The 22,543-nt window shown below is 36.5% G+C and overlaps 4 protein-coding genes across 7 annotated transcripts; 3 read left to right on the top strand and 1 right to left on the bottom strand.

The window, feature by feature from the left end:
• The first annotated feature begins 485 nt into the window (after positions 1–485).
• LOC111449950 lies at positions 486–2,782 on the top strand. Its single transcript, XM_023090050.1, has 5 exons — positions 486–1,111; positions 1,207–1,310; positions 1,397–1,568; positions 1,687–1,809; positions 1,899–2,782. Exons 1-5 carry the CDS (start codon positions 926–928, stop codon positions 2,616–2,618), a joined length of 1,305 nt encoding a protein of 434 aa, XP_022945818.1. The 5' UTR covers positions 486–925; the 3' UTR covers positions 2,619–2,782.
• LOC111449951 (homologous-pairing protein 2 homolog) lies at positions 2,402–4,985 on the bottom strand. 3 transcript variants are annotated; one of them, XM_023090052.1, is made up of 8 exons: positions 4,940–4,985; positions 4,770–4,795; positions 4,447–4,510; positions 4,056–4,323; positions 3,867–3,937; positions 3,552–3,740; positions 3,386–3,480; positions 2,402–2,511 (listed from the first exon to the last, which is right to left on the bottom strand). In XM_023090052.1, the coding sequence occupies exons 2-8, from the start codon at positions 4,772–4,774 to the stop codon at positions 2,505–2,507; spliced, it is 699 nt and encodes a 232-aa protein (XP_022945820.1). In that variant the 5' UTR covers positions 4,775–4,795; positions 4,940–4,985; the 3' UTR covers positions 2,402–2,504. The 3 variants fall into 3 exon arrangements, with proteins under 3 accessions (XP_022945820.1, XP_022945821.1, XP_022945822.1); XM_023090053.1 differs by lacking the exon at positions 4,447–4,510; XM_023090054.1 differs by lacking the exons at positions 2,402–2,511; positions 4,447–4,510 and having other exon boundaries at positions 3,382–3,480.
• Positions 4,986–8,434: 3,449 nt separating this feature from the next.
• On the top strand, positions 8,435–12,539 carry LOC111449861 (aluminum-activated malate transporter 4-like). Of its 2 annotated transcripts, none has more exons than XM_023089952.1 (7): positions 8,435–8,519; positions 8,646–9,017; positions 9,125–9,262; positions 9,345–9,611; positions 9,722–9,858; positions 9,935–10,081; positions 11,243–12,539. In XM_023089952.1, the coding sequence occupies exons 2-7, from the start codon at positions 8,648–8,650 to the stop codon at positions 11,900–11,902; spliced, it is 1,719 nt and encodes a 572-aa protein (XP_022945720.1). In that variant the 5' UTR covers positions 8,435–8,519; positions 8,646–8,647; the 3' UTR covers positions 11,903–12,539. The 2 variants fall into 2 exon arrangements, with proteins under 2 accessions (XP_022945720.1, XP_022945719.1); XM_023089951.1 differs by having other exon boundaries at positions 8,469–8,532.
• An 899-nt stretch (positions 12,540–13,438) lies between these two features.
• LOC111449622 (serine/threonine-protein phosphatase 2A 65 kDa regulatory subunit A beta isoform-like) lies at positions 13,439–21,179 on the top strand. The gene is made up of 13 exons (XM_023089599.1): positions 13,439–13,539; positions 14,302–14,718; positions 15,203–15,449; positions 15,819–15,931; positions 16,537–16,616; positions 17,146–17,287; positions 17,401–17,481; positions 18,518–18,622; positions 18,779–18,961; positions 19,918–20,010; positions 20,228–20,367; positions 20,557–20,623; positions 20,698–21,179. Exons 2-13 carry the CDS (start codon positions 14,326–14,328, stop codon positions 20,815–20,817), a joined length of 1,764 nt encoding a protein of 587 aa, XP_022945367.1. The 5' UTR covers positions 13,439–13,539; positions 14,302–14,325; the 3' UTR covers positions 20,818–21,179.
• The last annotated feature ends 1,364 nt before the right edge of the window (positions 21,180–22,543 follow it).

Below are 22,543 nucleotides of genomic sequence, written 5' to 3' on the forward strand. Positions count from 1 at the left end.
TTCACTTGTAATTATTGTGACTTTTTGTCCGTACTTGTGTTCACATTTATTGTTATATTATAAATTTGATTTTTTAAGATATTTTAAATTTGTTTCTCTTGATCCTTTAATCTTATTCATATAAAATTAAAAGTTTAAAATTTTGTCACACGTCATTCGACTCTTCACTATGATATGATATTGTATACTTTGAGCATAAGCTCTCATGACTTGGCTTTGAGTTTTCTCAAAAAGTCTCACTCTCATGACTTTGCTTTGAGTTTTTCCAAAAAGTCTAATACCAATGGAGATAATATTCCTCGCTTAAAAACTCGTGACCATTCCTTAAATTAGCGACTTTCATCATCCAACACCTCCCCTCGAACAAACAAAGTATGCCTCCCCTTAATCGAGGCTCAACTCCTTTTTCTTTTGGAGTCTTAATCATTTTTTATTATGCCTTATAGGAGACTTGACTCTTTTTCTTTTAGAGTTCTTTGTTCGACATTTGAGGATGTACCAATCTATTGGCACAACTAAGTTTAAGGCATGACTCTGATACCATCTTAGACAAACTCGACCTCCACAATTAAAATTTCTGTTTTAACTAACTACAAAACCCCAACAATTAAAACATGGTTTTTTTCCTTTTTTTTTTCCGCGCATGAAAAATGACTAATGAGAAAACAACCAAAGATTATGAACTAATTCAAAATAAGGCAACTTGGTAATTGAATAGATTATAAAAAGTTCATTTTTTTCATGACCTAAAGTCAATACCTGTATCCTTATGGTATCTTCCACCATATTTGTCCTTTTGACGTGGCTGTGTATTTTAAAACCTCTGTCCCTCCAAGAGCTTTGTCAGTGGTCTCTTCTCTTCTCCCATTGCATCAAAGCTTTCTCATCAGCCGCCATTAGAACCAGCGTTGAGTAATTCATCAGCATGGGAAAAAAGCTGGATGCCTTTCTTGGAAGAAGCTTCAAGACCACCAGGTTCAAAGCTCTTGTCAATTTGGCCATCTCTCGCCTCGCTGTTCTTGCAAACCAGCGCCAGGTGAGACACACCCATGCTCGTTCTGATGTAGTTCAGTTGCTGCAGCTTGGTCATCATGAGAGAGCTCTGCTTCGTGTAAGATCATTCATTTCTTTTCATATTCCTAAGCATGGGTTTTGGCTTCCTAACTTTGCAAGCTTCATACCAAGAGTTTTTATTGTTTTTGACAGGTTGAGCAGGTGATTAAAGAGCAGAAACTGCTGGATGCATATGCCATAATAGAGAGCTACTGTGAGGTTGTATTGGAAAGAATAAAGCAACTTGAACATGAAAGGTTGGCAACTGAACCTGTAAACATGTAAACTAATCTATAATCTTCGATGGGTCTTGATTCTTAAGAGTTTTATTTTGATTATGTAGGGAATGTCCTGAAGAGCTGAAGGAGGCAATTTCAGGTTTGATTTTTGCATCTTCTAGATGTGGGGATTTCCCTGAGCTTGTAGAGATTCGTTCAGTTATTGCCAGTCGTTTTGGGAAGGATTTTACTGCTAAGGCTATAGAGTTGCGCAACAATTGTGCTGTGAGTCCAATGGTATGCTATGATTTGTGTTGTTCTAATCATTTCACTTCAACTAGTGGAGCTTGGGTTTGTATGCTAAATTTCCTTCGGTGCATTTCACTTAATCATGTGGTCATCTTTGGTCTTTCAGATAGTGCAGAAGCTATCATCTAGGCCACCAAGTTTGGAGATTAAAATGAAGTTACTCAAACAAATTGCTTCTGAAAATGGTGTTACTTTGAAAGATTTGGAGGGTTATGAAGATTCAACTGAGGTACTTCAAGTAACTAATGAGATAGAAAGTTACTATCTATTATGTTGGGAAACTTTCTAAAATCTACATACTTGAATTGAACAAAATAGATGCAGGAAAAAGTTGTTGCAGAAGAGAACAAGGATCAACCAGCGCAGGAAACTAAAGTGGAAGGTGTTTTTCAGATTTTACCTGAAGAGATAGAGAAAGACAGTCGATATGCCGATTCGATGAGAGGAAGGAGGAAGTTCAAGGATGTGGCCGATGCAGCTCAGGCAGCATTCGAGTCTGCGGCTTATGCAGCAGCTGCAGCGAGAGCTGCTGTGGAACTCTCTCAATCTAAATCACTTGATCAAGATGATCTGAATACTCTGAGTACAAAACCTAGAAAATCATCTGAAACTGATGAGTCCAAGAACATTGAGATTGAATTAGAATCAGAAAACAAGGTAATACACAGGGGAAGCACGTCTATAGAAGTGGAGGAAAGTGAAAGTCCAGCAGAATTGATGCAGCCAGTGTCTTCTTCTAGTTCAGAAGCAGGGGATGTTAGTTTGAAGGATAATGAGATTCCAATTGAAGCAATAAATATAATCGAACTGCTGGAGACGGATTTGGCTTTTGATGAGAGTGATGTTGATGCTGGGAATGGAGAAAGCAGCAGTTCAACTCTTGAGGAGAAAAATTCAAGCTTCCAGAGTTGCGAGAAGATGGAATCAGAGTCTGCAGAGATCATAACAAACATAGAGGAATCAGATAACAAAAGTAGTGAACATTTAAGCATAGGGGATGAGGCTGTTGTTAGGACAACAGATGTGCGTGGACACTGAAGAGATTGAATATATTGTATCATGGGTGGCGTCTGTTTAAAGATAATAAGTTTTGTAAGTAGGATTCATTTATTCTAAGAACTTTGTGATGATATATTGTGCAAATAGTTAAGTGGGATTCATGAATATCAAAATTTTCTGTGTGTTGTAAAATTTGGAGCTTATTTTCTGTCCCCTCCCCGGAGACATACAACATTCTTTTCACTTATGGATGCATCTAATCATGACGAACAGTTTTAGTATACTCATAATGTAATCAACTATGCTGGAACAGTATTAGTGTCCTCATCACCTAATCCATCACTAAATGAACATAAATTTTCTTACTTTCCATGGAAATGGAACCTTGTTAGGCAACACATGAGGCTAAAGGCTGATGCATTAACCTAGTGCAGATAAGAAAGGAATCTGTTTTCTTAAGTTCACACAACAGCAGAACAATATTAATTTAGTTCACAGGTCAATCAATTGAGGGAAAGATCTCTGGAGTTTTCTGATTCAACAATTTAAGAACCCTACGGACCAAGAAAGAGTGTCAGAGACGGCAGTTTCTTTTACTGAGAATTACAGTAAATAAACGGTATCTTCACTCAGCATGAATCAACGAAAAGCAACTTGAGAAGTATTTGTGATACAAAAGGCAAGCTCTAAGCAGACAGAATCTACCTGTATTTGCCTTAACGGATTGAATAAAGAGAAGTAATATAAGCAAATAATTCTTCTTTGTTTTACTCCTGTTGGACGTCCCAAATTGTGGTATCACTCACCTTCCCCTGGGTCGTTTTCGAGTTTGTGGTAACATGTCGGTGAATGACTGCAAATTTACACCTACATCTTCATCATATTCAATGCCAAGTTCTTCCTGCAAGAATCCAAAGTATTTAATTCAAACAACTGAGTAAAAACAGGCAGAGCAAAATGACATGATAGAACCTTGAATTCTTTTAGATCCTTAGGTGAGTTCTCGGTGATGGTATCCCATAGATCTTTGAACATTCTTTTTCTCCTTCGCCACTGGCTTAATTTCTCAGAGTATATATGCTCAATTGCTTTGCGGTCTTCTGGCTTCACCAGTGTAACACCTTCGCGCAATATTTCCAATTTGTCTACCAATTCCTTAACCTGACAAACATTTATCAAAAAAGAAGTGTTTTGAAACCTTAACAACAGATAAAAAGGGTCGGGCGTAACATAATCACTTATCTGAACAAAGTAAAGTTACAACTATCTCATTTAGCATCTATCTACCTCCTTTCTGAGCCTGGCTTCTTTTTCCCGCATCTGTTGCAGCGTTAAATTTGACTGCAAAGTTCGTATTTCTGTTGCAAAAGTTCATGGCAACATAATTTTCATGTTCTTGCCGTAATTGGAAAGGCTCAAGTGATATATAAGATTTACATTATTGAAGAATTCTTTGAAATTCACGCGTGGGATTACCTTCTTCAACCTGGCTAATAGCTTTTTTCTGCTCGTGTAGATTTTGCTGCAATGTGGAGTTTGATTCCTTCATCTGAGTAAGTTCCTCGCTGTTTGGGATCTTGAATTGGTCTTGCCGGGCGAGATATATCTTCTGTTTACCATATTCCTTGAAAGAAATCTTTCCACTATCGGCAAGAGCATCCAGTGCCTTTTGCACCGCCGTCTTCTTGAGGTTGAACTTTTGTAAGCAATCAGCAACGTTTTGAGAGTTCAGTGGACGATTTTGCTGAACAGAACAAAAATGCGCCAAATGTCAATAAACAGAAAAGCTAAAAAAACACTCCAAAAAATAAGAGACGATAGTAGCACTGAACGAGAGTTTCATAGTGAAGTGCAATTCCAAACGCACTCGACAGGGGAATGGTAAGTCTATCGAAACAAATCGCTCCTTGAGAAAATCACATGTGTTCTGCCTATTAAGCCAGCACACAAACGACGAAGACAGATATGTTCTTCCATGTGCAAATTAGCGTTTCGTTACAGCTAAACAACAGGAAGAAAGAAGTAGAACATATCGTAATAACCTGCGAACTTCGCCGCGATAAGCAGAGACGGGGAAAAATCAAACTAACACACGCTTGGGGAATAGAAATTAAACCAGTAAATCGGCGAAATGCAGACAATTAATGGATGAACAAAGAAATCAGTGAAGCACAGTGATGAAACAAATACCTCATTTACGAAGTTGAGTACGATCGCTGCCAATTTTAGAAATGGAGGAAATCAGAATAAAACGATTCAATCTCTACGTTGAAGACGTTCACAAATCCAAAATGAAAACCAAAATTACAATAGCGAAATCATATTGGCAAAAATTCAAAAGATCGATCGTGAGCCTTTACCCTCTGCGCTGTCGGATTTGGGAGCCATTGATTGGTGAAGTGCGAAAGATATCTAATAAAAAATAAAAAATAAAAAATAAATGAAATTTTAAATATACTTTTAAGTATGATATTGTCCACTTTAAGCATAAATTTTTATATTTTTGCTTTGGACTTTTCTAAAAGGTCTCATACCAATACAGAGAGTATTTTTTGTTTATAAACTTATGATCATTCTTTAAATCAGTCGATATGGGACTTTCATCGTCCAACAAAAACATTAATAAGTAAGTCTTCTCAATCTTATTTTTACCGCATTATTCATCTCTGTAAAAATTTTCATTTGTTTTCATTTTTTTTAACCATTAACCTTTTCTTTTAATTAAATCTTTTACCCTAAAATATTATTCAACTTTAAAATAAAATAAAAAAAAAAGCCAATAAAATCCTCTAAATCAACTCCTCCATATACGACAAAAAATATGTATAGATCTTATTAACAACTATATTATATATTATATTAGTACATTTCCAAATTAATTATTTTTTTAGATGGGATCACCGAACACTTTTTATGCCTGTTTAATATATACACTAAAAATTAATAATTATTATTATTATGGGTGAAAGTTATATTTAATTTATTCTAATAAATAAACTAATTTAAACGGTAAATTAAATTACTATTGGAAGTTTTAAAAATTAAAAAATATTTAAAAATTTGTAATATTTTTAAAATAAAACTACTAATGTTCTCTATTCAAATAATAAATGTATTTTTTAATGATTTAAATATATTATTGGAAGTTTTGAAAATTAAAAAATATTTTTTAACCAAATAAAAGAGTTATTTTCCATAGTTTAATAAATGATGGAGGGAACCGTCAACCAACGCCGATGTGTCGGCCGTCTTCGACTTAATTAATGATATACGACACGTCGTTTTCTTTTGATGTTGACTGTTTATGACCTGACGTGGCATTTGATAAGACGTTCCACTCATTGTAAACTTCATTGCTGTGCTGTTCATAATGAGGTTTAAATGCCAACTCACCCTTTCATTTATCCACGCGGATTTCAACAAATATTTGTTAATGAATATTTTTCTTTTATTGCAAAAAATCAATTTATAAATTATTTAAATAAATTAAAATCATAAACTAATAATTATTTGCATCATCTTTTAATTTTATTTATAAATATTAATTTATATTATTCTGTATTTAATAAATCATGAATTTTTACGATGTCGAATAGGTTTGAGGCATATTGAACAAAATTAAAATATTTGATAATTAATTTATAAAAATTGAAAGTTCGAACGTACTTGAAACTTTTAGGAGATATTAGTCACTTTTGTGATGTATTAGACTTTAAAATAAGAGTTTATAATCATTATGGTGGACCGATGTGCACACATGTCCATAGGCTCGACTCCCTGAGAAACCCAATTAGGGCCCATGTGTTCTCGAGGAAGCAAAGCACGCTTCCCAAAGTTTGGAGGTCGAGTTTGAGGGTATCAAGTACCGAGAGAGGAATACTCTTATATGTGACCCTGATAGTGACATATGTGTTAGTAGATAAAGCACTATAAATACGGGGGACCGACTCTCATTTATGATAGGTAACCTTAACTTGAGCTTAGCTCAACATCACTTTGTGTATATTACTGACCTGAGGATTATAAATTGTTAGGTCGAGCTCCACACCGCTACAAGATATTTCTTTTTTTGTAGGAATCTCTGACTATCGAGTCGATCGCACTCACTAATGTCGACCAGATATTTGAACGACAAGATGGTCACCCTAAATCAATTTGTTTTTACACTTTACATGCAAATGTTTACCAATCTTCTGAGTCACCTGACAACAGATGAAGCTTGAGCGGATCCAAGGTTAGTGACACAATCTTCTCCGTGCTCAAAGAATATCTCAACTCGACTCTTCCTCACAGAAACTGTGGTAGATATCAAGTTATTCCTCAAATTGGTGATTTTGAACCATGTCGTACAAGTTGTCTTGACAAAGGAAGGGTCAATAATACCTACTTTTTTATGCTAGTTGAACTGCGGTGACTCGAAGGCAAGGTTTCTCAAATGGAGAAACTAGCCTCGAATCTCTTCAAATATAGGAGACGCATCTACCCATACTTTAAGGAACATCGTATCATCGTCCTTGTCAAGTACCCATTACGTCGAACATTACTGAGATATGAAAATCAAAACTATTCTCGAAGTGAACGATAGAGCTCAATAAGTACGACATTGAGTTTAGACATCGTATAGCCATCAAAGGACAAATCTTGCTCAACTTGCATATTTTATTATTATTATTATTATTTTAAAAACTATGATAGATAAACAGTGATAAAATTAAGTACTTATCAAATGAGACCGTATTAATATCACCGTTAAATTATTGGATCACTAAAATAAATAATTAAAAAAGATTCTCAAATCATGGAATCTCATAGATCCATAGCCTGAGGAGATATTCATACATGTGTGAATGTCGATCACATGTTCCTCATCTATATAATATATTTATTTATTTATTTATTTGTTGCAAATGAGACAAACGAAAGAAGAAAAAAAAGTCATACAGATGCCATCTAAAATTATCGAAATACAATTATTTTCTCTCCAATATTTAATTTTGGCGTTGGAAGAAAATTAAAATTTAATTTTTATAGCTTTAAAATTATTTATAATTTAATAAAATTTAATCAATATTCTCGACCCTACATTTATGATATTTTATTTAAAGCGTGACTTCTAAAATAAAAAAACGAAGAAATTATATATTTTTTTTAAATAATAAAAAAGTGAATAGATAAATTCAAATAAATGAAGGTTTATTATTTTATGGGAAAGTTTATTTTATTTGGATGAAAAAAACATAAAAAATAAAATAAAAATTAAATTATTGAGATATTTCCTTCATATTCCTTTTTCCACTTTGATAAAAGCATCCCTTTAGAAAAAATAAAGTAAATACATGATTTGGACAGCTTTGAAATATTTTATTACCTATAAAATGCTAATTGTCATTATTTTTTGAAAATAAAGAAAAAAAAAGTAAACGTTTAAATGGTATTATATTGTATTAATTATAATAAAATAACTATTTATATTTTAATTGATTAAGAAATATACTTAAATATAATTAAATAAAGATCATATCGTCGGAAAGTAAACTATATGATAAAATGATTTTTTTTTGTTAAATTTTTATGTTATATTTATTTGATATTTAGATTTTAAATGACGTCTAATAAATTATTAAATTATTAATTTTGTGTTATTTTATATTTAACTAATTAAAAATTAAAGTAATTTATAAAAACATAATGAAACATAAATATAAAAATCATATTTACCTTTTTACTGTTCTGGCGGAAAAGGTGTCATTGGTTGTTTGTTTGGTTGGCGGTTACCTAATAAGTCAGTTCAGTTATTATTCTTTTGGAGCCAATTTGTTTGTGACATCGGTTATCTTACCCGCGGGTTAGATTTTATTGTATTTTGTATTTAATAAGCAAGCAAATTTCCTATTTCGTCACCGCCAGCCTCACCATCGTCTTCAAATCTGACCCGATACGGTGCCGTTTCATTGTATTACAATTTATTATTTTGTTTCTCTATCTTTTTTTTTTTAATTTTCGTTCTGGTATTGTGAGATCCTGATTCTTCAAACTCTTGTGTGTTCGTTTCGATTGTTGATGAAGTGATGGCAGGAAAATATGGATCAATCCGGCAGAGTTTTCTGGATCAGAACAGGGAGAAAGCCTATTCTCGTAAGGGATATTCCGATTTCGGCCTGAACAGCTACGACGGCGCCGGCGACAACGTGAAATGTCGATGTTTCCGTACACTTACCGATTCAATTGCCAACTTCTGGAAAGGCTTACGAGATACTACCGTCAAGTTGTACGAAATGGGCCGCACCGATCCCCGCAAGATCTTCTTCGCTGCCAAGATGGGGCTGTCGCTTGCGTTCGTTTCGCTCGTCATTTTCTTTCGCGAGGCTTTGAAAGAAGTTGGCCAATATACAATCTGGGCTATTCTCACTGTTGTCGTCGTTTTCGAGTTCAGCGTTGGTATGCCTAATGATTTTCACTCCCCTAATTTCAATCCAGTTGCGGATTCTTGAGGTTTTGTGAGTCAATTTCTTCGTTCAAGGGAATAATTCTGTTCATTTCTGCAGGGGCAACGCTTAGTAAAGGGTTTAATCGTGCATTGGGGACATTTTCAGCCGGTGGACTTGCTATTGGTATTGCGGAACTATCCGTCTTAGCCGGACCATTTAAGGAAGTTATAATCGTAATCAGTATATTCCTTGCAGGTACGAGTTCTTAGTAGGGATAATGAATCTATCTGAGATGCAATTGGATACTCAAATTAACAATTCCATTTCACCATTTTAGGGTTTTTTGCAAGCTATTGTAAATTGTATCCGCCGATGAAGTCGTATGAATACGGGTTCCGGGTATTTCTGTTGACATTTTGCATCGTGTTGATATCTGGAAGTACATCGTCGTTTTTCCGAACGGCTTTTTATCGATTACTATTCATTGGCGTCGGTGCTATCATGTGCTTGGTGGTGAATATATTTATCTTCCCCATTTGGGCAGGGGAGGATCTGCACAAATTGGTTGTGAAAAATTTCAAAAACGTTGCTACTTCATTGGAAGGCAAGATCAATTCTATTATCCATTTTGTTAAGATGATTTTGTGCACTTACTTATACTTTTGATCTGTAAAAACATGTTTAAATCATTAGCTTCCTTGAAACTTTGTTCAGGTGTTGTTAATGAATACCTTCAGTGTGTGGAATATGAGAGAATCTCCTCAAAGATTCTTACATATCAAGCCTCTGATGACCCTGTATATAGTGCTTATAGATCTGCTGTGCAGTCCTCGAGTCAAGAGGACACTTTGGTATTGGTTCTTGTTTACTCTTTGATTAGATGACATGTTACAAGAAGGTTTTACTTAAGGCTCGTTGTTTTTGTAGTTGGACTTTGCCTGTTGGGAGCCACCGCATGGCCCTTACAAGACATTCAATTATCCATGGTACAATTATGTCAGAGTGAGTGGTGCTCTTAGGCATTGTGCTTTCATGGTCATGGCAATGCACGGATGTATTCTTTCAGAAATCCAGGTGATTTGACCCTTTTTCTTTTGTAGTTGTTCTTTGTTTCACCGATTTCTATGAAGGTTATGATCATTAACGTCGTTAATCTTCATGTTTTGTAAAAGAAAGAAGAGCGTCCACTTGGAGATATTAATACATAAACCGCCCTATTGTAGTTGTTCTTGGTCGCCCCATTGTTGTATAGTTTTGTTGAATTTGACTGTAACAGCTCAGTGAGGACGGTGAGCCACAAAGGAGGGTGGACACCGAGCGGTGTGCCAGCGAAGACGCTGGGCCCCAAAGGGAAGTGGATTGTGAGATCCCACATCGATTAGAGAGAGGAACAATTGCCAGCGAGGATGCTGGGCCTTGAAAGGGGGTGGATTGTGAGATCCTACATCGGTTGGGGAGGAGAATGAAACACCCTTTATAGAGGTGTGGAAACCTCTCCTTAGCAGACACGTTTTTAAAACCATGAGGGAAAATTCGAAAGCGAAAGCCCAAAGAGGACAATATCTACTAGCGGTGGACTTGAGCTACTACATTGACATTTGTTATGACTTGCTTATTCAATTATCGATATCCCTTAGCCTGTAGCTGAAGTCACCCATACGCTCAAACTTCTATGGAATGGGTGAGTGAGTGGCCCTCCTAGATGGGCTGCTTTTTTTTATCATTTAAATGTCAGACCAATGTCCAAATTTTATTATCCCTCTTTAGAAGAGATGACCACTGACCTGAATTAAGCTGGAAGAAGGAATCAATCTAGCTAGCTTGGTGATAACTGTCAATTCTTGGGCAGGAAAAAATGATCTGGTTAATTGTGGTCCTTAAGAAAGGCGAGGGTGGTAACATGTTGCTGGTTTTAAATTATAGGCGTATTAAAAAAAAATTATTTCGGAATAAATTGGTGAAGTTCAAAAAGCATTTGAATTCCTTCCCCTGTATATTATAGCAGCTTTCTTTGATTTGGAAGATGGGGGAGGTAAACGATATACTAGCTTCTTTCTGTATGTACATAACTGTCATCTTTACTTGTTTTATAGCTGAGTACACGATGATTTAGATTTAAAATTTTAAACAGAACTATTTTGATGATTCTTGGCTGTTGATTTGCTAGCTGGGTGTTAAATTGGTGATAATAACGAATGTACATAGATGACTAGATCTTGCAAGTTTGTATTACAGGCTCCACCAGAGAAAAGAAAGGTTTTTGCAAAGGAGCTTCAGAGGGTTGGCACTGAGGGGGCTAAGTTCTTACGTGAACTTGGGAGCAAAGTAGAAAAGATGGAGAAGTTAAGCTCAGTCGACATGCTATTCGAAGTTCATGATGCTGCAGAAGCTTTACAAATGAAGATTGATGAGAAATCTGATATACTGGTGAATTCAGCTAATTGGAGACCCGGAAAACAGCACAGGGAACATGAAGATCTTCAACATCTTATTGATACCAAAGATGATCATGGCCGACAGTTGGTAATCGAATCCCTGAACGATTCGTTGGATGCTCAACACTCGAGCATCGGCTTCAACCCTTCCATTACAGAATGGGTATCCACAGAAAGTGTCTTCAACAAACACCTGGTTTCATGGCCACGCCTTTCATTTTTGAACGATACCGTGCCGAATGAAAGAGAGTCAAAAGTATATGAAAGTGCAAGCTCCTTATCTTTGGCAACGTTTACTTCGCTTCTCATCGAGTTTGTTGCAAGGCTGCAAAATCTCTTGAATGCATTTGAAGAACTCAGTGAGAAGGCAAATTTCAAGTCACCAGCGGAGATTAAAATTGAAAAGGAGAAAGTTGGGTGTTGGACTAGATTTTTAAGACTCGTTGGCATCAAGAATTGAGGCTACATAGGATGCCATGCCATGCCATGCCATGCCACAGTTGTTGATTCCACTGGATTATCTGATACCATTCATCTCTGGAGTTGACTCATTAGTGCACCTTTCATACAGTGATGGTTGAATTTGATATCTGAGTTTGGTTAACCTATGCCCTCATATATTTTTCTGGCAGGTAACGTAAACGGACCTGTCCTGTGTATAAGCTCGATCCGGGTCATCCGAAATGTCGTAGATGTGTCTTGGATGGGCACTAGAATCTGTTCATCAAAGCTGTTAGCTTGAATGTGCCTGTGGTATGATAGTACATTGATTTTGGCTGTAGATGTGATGTTAAAGGAGAGGGATTGTGTAGTACGTTTACGATGCGCAGCAGCAGCGGCAGCACTCCGTGTTCTTAATATACTTTTGCATGCTCAAGCTTGTCAGATTTGATTGTATATTATTCTATTTATGTCTTATCCTTATTAAAGATATATATAGAAGTGCAAGCCAAAACCGAACATAGGAGGAAACCTCCATCAAATTGGTCACAGTTTGAACCTTAAAAATGTTGGCTTCTTTGGATTTGTACAAACTATTTTGGTTGGTTTCTTTTGATTAGTTCACTTAGTTTTTGAGCCGGTTCAGGTCGTTTCAATTCGATTGCCATACTTAAGTAAATGGGTTTGTGGAGATACAGGTTGTAACCGCCCAATTAGGATTTACTGCTAGCAGATATTGTTTCTTTTTTAGTTTTGAGATTAAAATGTTTCATTTCATTCTCCGATTGATGCGAAATCTCACAATCCACCCATTTTGGGCCCAACATTCTTGTTGACACAGTGCCCGGTGTCCACCCCACTTTAGGGCTCACTGTCCTCACTAGAGCGAGGTTTGTAACAGCCCAATCCCACGGTTAGCAGATATTGTTCTCTTTGGGCATCCCTTTCCGAACTTAGGTTTTAAAACACGTATACTAGGTTAGCACATATTGTTCTCCTTGGGCTTCCCTTTCTGGGCTTAGGTTTTAAAACACGTATACTAATGAGAGGTTTTCACACTTATTCGTTCCCCTTTCCAATCGACCACACAAATAGTATGCAATAATGCACTAAGCTGACCTTCCGATGGGAAAGTTGTGACTTGATTCGTGCAGACAGGAAGATCTTTTCCTTGTACACCTAACTACTACTTTATCATTTAGGAGAATGGAGCTATCTCGTGAATGTGTTTATATATATATATATTTTGCAAATTTGTTGAAGATAGGATGTTCTTGAAAAAACAGGCTGATATGTACGGAGGCCCATGAACAGTGAACTCCACGTATTTGGGCTTCATTCCTTCTCGAAGTAGGCTTTCTGCTAAGCCCAAAAAGAAAACCAAGCCCAAGATGAACGGATAGAACAGCAAAATCCCGGTATATTGGGCTTTTGAAAAGCCCAATATACTGGGCCTTTTCTGTGGATTACGTGTCGATGGGCCGGCCCATAATGGTTACAGTTCTGTTATTATGGAATTCTCAGATCGGAGTGTGTCTTAACAAAAAGCCTCGTTTGTCCCGGCTCTCTTCTTCTTGTAGTCTCTCTCTCTCTGTCTCTCTCTCTTTCTCCGACGACAGGTTCCTGAAGCTCAGCCAGGCAAGGGCATTGATCTTGGTGAGTCCGCTTTCACTTTTCCTCCCACCCTTTTTCTTTTCCTTTCAAATTTGAGGAAGAAAGGAACTATTTCCATTTTGTTTTAGTCGATCGCCGCCCGAGCAGCGTTTTGTTTAATCTGGATTTCACTACTTTACTTCGTCATTGACAGGAAGGGAATAGTTAGATTGAATTTCCTGTGTTGCTTACCTTAAGTTTCAAGGAACAAGAAAATACTTCTGCCGCACCGTCCTCGTTCTGGATGGAGAATCTTCGATTCTAGCTGCATATCACCGAACTTAGGGCTCGGACCTTCGAATCTGTGTTGTTTCTTTCAATATTTAGGCTTTTTCTATGGTTCTTTAGCCTTGTCCTTTCTTGCCCTTGGATCTTTGATTGCGGATCTGATTTGTCCATTTCTACGTGTTACCTTTTCGTTGAAGTCGAGGATTCATATATCAATAACAAAGCCTTCAATCTCTAGTGTAATTAATGTTTTCCATCTAGTTATTAGAGATCATATGGAGCATTGATTTTATCCACTTTTATTCTGCACGTCCGGAAGGCGCGAGTTTATCGTAAGCGGGTAAAGTTGCGCTTGGCATTTTTCTTTTATGTCTAGTTTTTAGTCCGTTTACGGTCGTTTTTTCGTTCTTATGCCACGTGTTTCGTGATAAGAAATTAGTTTTTTTTTGATATCTTTGTTTTTGTTTTCCCATCAACCTGTTGGAAACCGTCTTTTTGAGCTGTGAACCGATTTCTTTTTCTCTATCTCGTCTTTAGTTTTACAGGAAATCACTGTATAAGATGTCTATGGTCCACGAGCCTCTATATCCAATAGCTGTCCTTATTGACGAGCTGAAAAATGATGACATTCAGCTACGGTTGAACTCAATTCGTAGACTTTCTACAATTGCACGTGCTCTTGGAGAGGAGCGAACGCGTAAAGAATTGATCCCATTTCTGAGTGAAAACAATGATGATGATGATGAGGTGCTTCTTGCTATGGCTGAGGAGTTGGGAGTGTTCATCCCATATGTTGGTGGTGTTGAGCATGCCCATGTTTTGCTTCCACCTCTGGAAACTCTGTGCACTGTTGAGGAAACCTGTGTGAGGGACAAAGCTGTGGAGTCTTTGTGCAGAATTGGTTCCCAAATGAGAGAGAGTGATTTAGTTGATTGGTTTATTCCTCTCGTTAAGGTTAGTATTTCCCTCTACATTTTTCTTTTTCCTTCTTTTCTTCGATATGCATTCCTCTCTTTTTAAAATCATTCCCTTTACTTCATTTATCTGACACTTGCAATAGGTGGCGCATTGAAAAGTATCCATAAATTTAAGATGTTTTATGTTAAATATGCTTCCAATGATATATTGAATGTTCTGGGATATGTTATTTAAGTCTTGCTTATGAGCCTATACTTTTGACGTCCTTCCAATGACAATCGGTTTTTCTAGGGAATACAGCTCAAATTGATTAACTTTGATAACATCAAACCAATTCTGAGACCCTATTAGGTCTCCCTGCCATTTTGTTCATTCTGTCCTAAAAATCTGAGAACTGCTAGCTTCTCCCCTCTTTCTTTTATTTTTCTTCTAAAACACTCTTTGCATATTCAACATCAATAGCTTTAAATCCAACGTTTTCTGAGGGTCTGTGTCTGTTTGTGCTTGCACATATATCCAGAGATTGGCGGCTGGTGAATGGTTTACGGCTAGAGTATCCGCATGTGGGCTATTTCATATTGCCTACCCTAGTGCTCCAGAGATGTTGAAGACTGAGTTGCGGTCAATGTATGGCCAATTGTGTCAAGATGATATGCCCATGGTTAGGAGGTCTGCTGCAACAAATCTAGGAAAGTTTGCTGCAACAATTGAACCTGCTCATCTGAAGACTGATACCATGACTATTTTTGAGGATCTTACTCAAGATGGTAATTATCTGTATCTGTTACCTGAGTGTGATTTACTTTTCTGGTTTCTTGCGGATATTGGATTCATGTGAATAGAAAGTGTGTTTTCTAGTGGGTGCATCACATCGGTTGTGTGTTGCTGGTTAAAGTTTAGACTTCTTGTTTAAGTTTTCAAATTATTTTAGTGTATGTGCAGTGTGCATAATATGTTGAGATCAGTGCTGTTATAAGTCTAACTATTCTTCATTTGGACTTTTTAGTTGAGATATTAACAGGGAATAAACATGGATCTTTCTCAAGTTACAAAAGCATGGGAATTATTCTTTAGAATTCTCTCAGTCAGTTGTTTGGTTTAGTACATTTTATGTTCTTACACCAAGTCTTTAACAGATCAGGACTCTGTGAGATTGCTGGCCGTTGAGGGTTGTGCAGCTTTGGGCAAGTTATTGGAACCCCAGGATTGTGTATCACATATTCTTCCAGTTATCGTTAACTTCTCCCAGGTATAGTTTTGCACAATTTATTGGATTTCACAGTTTGATTTGTATGCCTGACAATTTGTTAGAATGATTATATGCACTGTTGAGAAATATCTTTATTGGAAGATCAGATCAAGCATTATCTTCTTTGGAACAAGGATCAAGGATTATTTTACAATTACATTTTGTAATCTAGTGGTTTCCAGGTCTTTGTGATGAACGTCTGGATGTATTGTTTTATGTTTCCTTTGTGCTTCTGTTGTTTAGTTATTAGCAATGGTAAGAATGACATAGATGTACAAACATCCAAAATTCTTTTTAAGTTGCTACTAAAACTTTTTGAGCTGTCCATAGGATTATTAAATCAACTTTAAAGAAAGCATAGCATATTATAAATACCTTTGTTCTTGAACTTTTTCGTTCCTAGGTAAGCTATAATATCAATGAAATTATAATGTATAATCTATATATCTGCATTTTATTTAGTTACTTCTTAGTTTGAGTACCTCTATTGTGTGTAGCAGAAGGTAAAAATGGTATTTACATGCTTTATACCCTCATGGCCTTGACAATATTTATCCAAGCGCTAATTTCTTTCTTGTTCCTTGCCTACTTTTCCTTCTATGTAGGATAAGTCTTGGCGTGTCCGTTACATGGTTGCCAACCAGTTATACGAGTTGTGTGAAGCTGTAGGACCTGAACCTACTAGGTAATTTCTTATTAATCTATGAAGAAAAGTTGGTTATTGATCAATGTGGAAAGATGAGAATGTTTTTTTTTTTGGACCTATTGTATTATGGAAACCCATGAAATGTAGTTCTGTATGACCTTCCTTTATCATTTGGTTTATTTGGCTATGTAGATAGGAGCCCCTTCCTTGGTTACTGGGGGGTTCTTGGGAGGAAGGTTCTTCTTATTCTGGTTTTCTAGCTTTGGATTTCCTTTCTCTTTATTCTAAAACATTGGAGATACTTTAGTTTATTCTCTTGGGTGGCTCCTAGGCTGTCCTTGGTTAGCCTATATGCTCATGTGGCCTTGTTATTTTAATTTCATTTATCATAATTATCAAATTTTCTATTAATTAAAAAAAATGAATGCACATGTATTTTTGTACTAATACTATGTAAATATGGAAAATAATTCTTATATTAGAAAGAGTTGTGAACATTGTGCCAAGTGTACTACATATTGAGTTTTTATCTTGTTCATAATGCATGCACTTGTTTTTGGGTGGTAAGGACGGACTTGGTACCTGCTTATGTGCGCTTGCTTCGAGACAATGAAGCTGAAGTTCGTATAGCAGCTGCTGGCAAAGTGACCAAGTTTTGCCGGATTTTAAGTCCAGAACTAGCAATTCAGCATATCCTTCCCTGCGTTAAGGTGCATATGCTATTTCAGAGTTTAAACCTTTTCACTTATCTACTGTTACATGTCATGCCTCAAATTTGTTTTTCTCATACTTTCACTGAGTGCTAAGCAAATAACGACTACAGGAATTGTCATCAGATTCCTCTCAGCATGTCCGTTCAGCTTTAGCCTCAGTTATCATGGGAATGGCTCCTGTGTTGGGAAAGGTATGAAGTCTTTATTTTGGTTTTCACAAATGTGTTGCTTGCTATAAACTGCATATTAAATGTTTATTTATTGTTTTATTGAGAACCTTAATCCGCTTCTTTCTTCAATAAGTCTGCTTAGAAGCCATATCTAAGTTTTTTTTTCCATTGGGGGAAGGGGTGAGTACACTGTGGAGAGAGAGGAAATCCTGGATGCTGGTTAATATTTCTGAATTTTGACGCTACTAAGGGATGTGAAATTAAAACACTTTGGTGATTAATGCTTATGTTTAATATTAGGTACTGGATAGTTTATTTTGGACGCATATATTTATGTAAACAGTGAGGAATTGAGAACTGGGTGCTGTGTAATGTTTCTAAGTGAAGTGATTAAAGTAATTTGCTGATTAATACTTTTGTTAGCATATTGATTAGTTTGCTAATTTCGGAGTGTATTTATATATCTGAAATTTTATGAAAAATGGCGAGGAATTGGTAGCTGGATTCTGTTTTGTATTTCTGAATTTTGAAGGCCAAGATGTGATATGAATTACAAATTGAAATAATTTGGGGATTGTAGCGATGACTCTCATAACTCCGTACACAGTGGCTCTTGGAAGACTACTTCACACTCGTTTTTCTAGGAACATTCTTGTGGGGGTTCTGTAGTGGAATTCATTAACTTTCATCTTTCAATCCAGGTTATCCACCCTTCCACCCGGGGGTAAAATTACCTTTTTCTAAATGATAAATAAATTATCAGTCAAGTTTTTGTGCTCATAAAAAAAATATGTTGTCTTTTGTGTGTGGTTGAGTGATGAGGACGTGTACATGTAGTGATAAGGATGAATGGTAGACTCATTATTTCCTCGGAGGCCTTTTTACATCATATCCATGCAACTTGAAGTGGTTACTGGGAAAGATTCGGTATTACATAATTGTCTTGTCTCCATTTTTATTTTCAGGGTCGATGGTTTAACCAATTTCCCAGTCTGTTTAATAGTATACTGTTGTTTGTATTGGGACATAAAAAATCTCACTTAGATGGATTGTGCAGGATGCTACCATCGAACAACTGCTTCCGATATTCCTTTCTCTGCTTAAGGATGAATTCCCTGATGTGCGCCTCAATATCATTAGCAAGCTTGATCAAGTAAATCAGGTTTGTTGTAATTCACCTTGAAACTGAAGGGGGAGGGTTCTTGACCAACATCATAATAAGAGATGCTGTTTTATACTTCGCAAACATGCTTTAACTCTCTCACACTCTCTCTCAAAAAATATTTTACTGCCATCTCACCACAAACCTGTTATGCAGGTTATTGGAATTGATCTCTTGTCTCAATCACTGTTACCTGCCATTGTTGAACTTGCTGAGGATAGACACTGGAGAGTTAGGTTAGCAATTATAGAATACATTCCTTTATTGGCAAGTCAGCTGGGTGTAGGGTTTTTTGACGATAAGCTTGGTGCTCTTTGCATGCAGTGGTTACAGGATAAGGTTAGTGTTTCCTGAGCTTCATTAAGGCTTACCATAGTTTAAGAATGCATGAAAAAAGTAAATTTTAATGTGAATAACATGCTTCTGAGTGAATGTTGCTTCAGTTTATGAGAATATTCTTTTTGTTGAATAAGGTACGTTGCTGTTCATGAGATCATTTGATTGGTTTCTGAAGGGGATGTCCATTATACGGAATTCGTCAATTCTAGTTTCTGTGCAACTGAATCATAATGAAAGTAGCAACTGAACTATTTACTCTGGATTATTATTAGTTATAGAGAGAAAATGATCGGTCTTTGGTCATTGTTAGTTAAGAAATTAAAAGGATACAAATGTGTTTTAGTACCGCTAGCTTTCCATCTCCTGCCAAGTCCTCCATTTCTCTCTAGCCACGACAAATATGTAAACCCAAGCCCAAGCAGGAGGGCAATGGAAAAATGTCTAGTTTATATCTGGGGTCAGAAAACCAACTTGTTAATTCTCGTCCTAGCTAAGGTAGCAGACAAAATTTCCCTGCCTTGGGAAATTAACTCTTCCTAGTCAAGTTGGAGAGGCCACATATGGTTTGTTTTTTGTTGCAGTGGGTTCTTCTTGCATGTTTACTCATATGTGATCTTGCTATGGTATTTTAAAAAAATGGAAACACTAAATAAATGTACACTGTACAAGAGTGTAAGAGGATGAGATACCAAAGGCATCCTCTTTGAGACACCTAAGACATTCTCTTCTTCTTTCTTCCTCATTGTTCTTCTGCTGCTCTCTCTAATGCAGAAAAAGCTATAAAAGAATTTGACCATCTAAAGTGAAAGGAGGTGATTTCAATAGGCAACAAAGTACCGAAAGTGCACATATTAAGAAAGAATTATTTTAAAGGACAATTTGAAAGATATCATTGACTTGTTATATGTTATGCAGTTTTTTATAGAAATTTCTATTGCAATGGTTACTTCTTGCAGGTTTACTCAATCCGTGATGCAGCTGCTAACAATTTGAAGCGCCTTGCAGAAGAATTTGGTCCTGAGTGGGCAATGCAGCATATTGTCCCACAGGTTTGTTTCAAATGAATTTCACAATCACATTTAGCCTGACCTTGGTGATAGCCTAACATTGTCTTTAGATAAAGAAGTTTTTAGATAAAACATACCATCCAGAGGTCATGAAAGAATTATAACGCTAATCATTATTACAAAAATCCTTCACCCTGCCTGCTGCACACAATCCATGCACTTTGTTCTCTTCCTCTAACTGATGGGGTTTCACAAACAGGTTCTTGACATGATTAACAACCCACATTATTTGTATCGAATGACTGTTCTTCGTGCGGTCTCCCTTCTTGCCCCAGTTATGGGCTCAGAAATCACATGCACAAAGCTTTTACCGGTGGTTATCAGTTCTTCCAAGGACAGGTACAGGACATAAATTATTTTCTTGTTTTAATTAGATAGATTAGTTGCTGGCCCAAAGCCGGACGGTGGAATCATCCCTAAAAAAATGAATCATGATGGGTGTTATTGTTAGTTGGCTTGCGCCCCTTGTTAATTGTTTTATCAACCTTCTTTTCGCTCTTTTTTGGTGGTTAAGTTAAGTTTTTACAGGGTTCCAAATATCAAGTTTAATGTGGCGAAAGTGTTGCAGTCTCTCATTCCCATAGTTGACCAACCTGTAAGTAGTCACAGATGATGCTTAACTGATATCTTGATTGTTTATATTAATATTAGATAACACTTGCGATGCAGGTGGTGGAAAAAACTATCCGCCCTAGCCTAGTTGAACTCAGTGAAGATCCAGATGTAGATGTCCGGTTCTTTGCTAACCAAGCTCTTCAATCAATCGATCACGTGATGATGTCCAGTTAGACCGGGCTTCATTGCCATCGCAAACATCTGTACGAAGGTGCTTTTGCAGAAGTTGCTATTGTTTTTCAACGAAATAGCTGTATGTTTCTTCCCCCACGTTCGTTGTTGTAGTGCAGTTTGTGATGCATCTAGCGTGCAGAGTGAGCCATTGAGTAGAGACTTGATGCTTTTATTCCTTCTGCATCCTTATAATCTATAATATTCTTTCTTCATTTGTCTTTTTCAACAATGGACTCGTAATTTGGATGTTGAACTCGGGGGACTGCTATGGAGTCCCCATTTGTATCTACACTTTTTTTGATTGCCAATCTTCAATCTCTACTGTAATAGTTATCAATTTGTATTAATTATATTGACTTCAAGTTAAGATTCCGAAACCAAATGGGTACACATATCCACACACACTTGAGGACACCAAGTGAAAATACTCGTGATTAAAGTTTGATCTGATCTTAGGAATGATTCTTGCTGATTGATTTGTTTGCAGAAAAGAACCACAATTAATCCACGCTGAGAAAAAGAAAAAAAATCTCAGTAGGTTTTTAGTAGCACGAGTTTATGGAAGCTTGGTTCTTCTGGTTTTTCTTTCAATTTGTTCAGATCTCCGAACTAATTCAAATCAGAGTTACTTCAGATCAAATGCAATATCCAAAATAGTTCTGATGAAAAACATTGTCCATCTCCAACCAAACTATAATTGACAAGCAACATGGCCAAACTTTCACTGTTTAACCGTTGTAACGGTAGATTTTGAACATACCCGACAGACCATAACGAAGGGAAGCAAATTTTAACCATAGACGTATGCTCAAACAATGAAATAATAGAACAGGTTAAGAGTAGCGAGGTGAGACTTATTATTTAACTAATACATATTGGTTAAAGAGGGGAACAAAACACATTCTTTATAAGTGTGTGGAAAACTCTCTTTAGCTAGAGGGGAAGCTCGAAAAGAAAAGCTCAAAGCAGCCCAAAGAAGACAATGCTTGCAGTCAACTTGGGCCGTTACAATGACATTGAAATTCTATTGAAATTTTATTATCCAAACGGCCAAATTCTATTATCTACCATCAAACTAAATTTGAAAAAAGCGTTGATTTAAAAAAAAGAAGCGAGCTTTAAAATAACCTACACGACCGAATCACATGTTTCACCGTTTACTTCAGCCAAGCTCTTGTTCATATTGAGAGTTGGGAGATACGAATGTGAGAAGAAGATTGGAAATGATGGTTCATTCTATGAGAGGCATTGCTCATAAGATACTAATCTTCTTCCCAACCTACGTTTTTGTATTACGCTCACTTCATACAATATGCTGCAAATTTTAAAATCTTGGAAACCAGGAGATGTATTATGCTCACTTCAGTATCTGCTATGAACCGACTCGGATTAGTTCAAGCCCGACAAAACAAGTAAGACGCCTCGATCATTGGCTGGCTAATAAGCTAAAGACCAATGACTGACCATGACACAAAATGGGCACACGTCCATTTATGTAAATCTATCTAAAAAAAAAAAGAGACGTGAAGTCTTACAATGGCGGCTAGTCCTACATAAGAAAACCAATATCCATTGTCATAAAGTTGGCACTTATCCTTTGGGGAGGTGAGGGCCCAAAATTATCCTTAGTTTCACTTCATCATTCACCCTTAGTGTCGCATCAGCCATCCACTAATGTAGAGTCAGTCCCTCTTCCCAAATTGCGAGGTTTCTTTCCAGTTGTGCG

Source organism: Cucurbita moschata, unplaced genomic scaffold (assembly GCF_002738365.1).
Source record: "Cucurbita moschata cultivar Rifu unplaced genomic scaffold, Cmos_1.0 Cmo_Scf00011, whole genome shotgun sequence".
Lineage (NCBI taxonomy): Eukaryota > Viridiplantae > Streptophyta > Magnoliopsida > Cucurbitales > Cucurbitaceae > Cucurbita > Cucurbita moschata.

What these genes read in the sequence shown, in the direction of transcription:
- LOC111449951 (XM_023090052.1), bottom strand. An exon ending in TATTAGCCAGGTTGAAGAAG is followed by an intron (nt 3,938 to 4,055) that starts GTAATCCCACGC and finishes CTTTTGCAACAG; the next exon opens with AAATACGAACTTTGCAGTCA. An exon ending in AAGCCAGGCTCAGAAAGGAG is followed by an intron (nt 3,741 to 3,866) that starts GTAGATAGATGC and finishes AATGTTTGTCAG; the next exon opens with GTTAAGGAATTGGTAGACAA.
- LOC111449950 (XM_023090050.1), top strand. Translation starts at nt 926, where the DNA reads ATGGGAAAAAAGCTGGATGCCTTTCTTGGAAGAAGCTTCAAGACCACC. An exon ending in AAGCAACTTGAACATGAAAG is followed by an intron (nt 1,311 to 1,396) that starts GTTGGCAACTGA and finishes TTGATTATGTAG; the next exon opens with GGAATGTCCTGAAGAGCTGA. An exon ending in ATTGTGCTGTGAGTCCAATG is followed by an intron (nt 1,569 to 1,686) that starts GTATGCTATGAT and finishes TTGGTCTTTCAG; the next exon opens with ATAGTGCAGAAGCTATCATC.
- LOC111449622 (XM_023089599.1), top strand. Translation starts at nt 14,326, where the DNA reads ATGTCTATGGTCCACGAGCCTCTATATCCAATAGCTGTCCTTATTGAC. An exon ending in GTAGGACCTGAACCTACTAG is followed by an intron (nt 16,617 to 17,145) that starts GTAATTTCTTAT and finishes TTGGGTGGTAAG; the next exon opens with GACGGACTTGGTACCTGCTT. An exon ending in TGCAGTGGTTACAGGATAAG is followed by an intron (nt 18,962 to 19,917) that starts GTTAGTGTTTCC and finishes TACTTCTTGCAG; the next exon opens with GTTTACTCAATCCGTGATGC.
- LOC111449861 (XM_023089952.1), top strand. Translation starts at nt 8,648, where the DNA reads ATGGCAGGAAAATATGGATCAATCCGGCAGAGTTTTCTGGATCAGAAC. An exon ending in AATCAGTATATTCCTTGCAG is followed by an intron (nt 9,263 to 9,344) that starts GTACGAGTTCTT and finishes TCACCATTTTAG; the next exon opens with GGTTTTTTGCAAGCTATTGT. An exon ending in CGTTGCTACTTCATTGGAAG is followed by an intron (nt 9,612 to 9,721) that starts GCAAGATCAATT and finishes AACTTTGTTCAG; the next exon opens with GTGTTGTTAATGAATACCTT.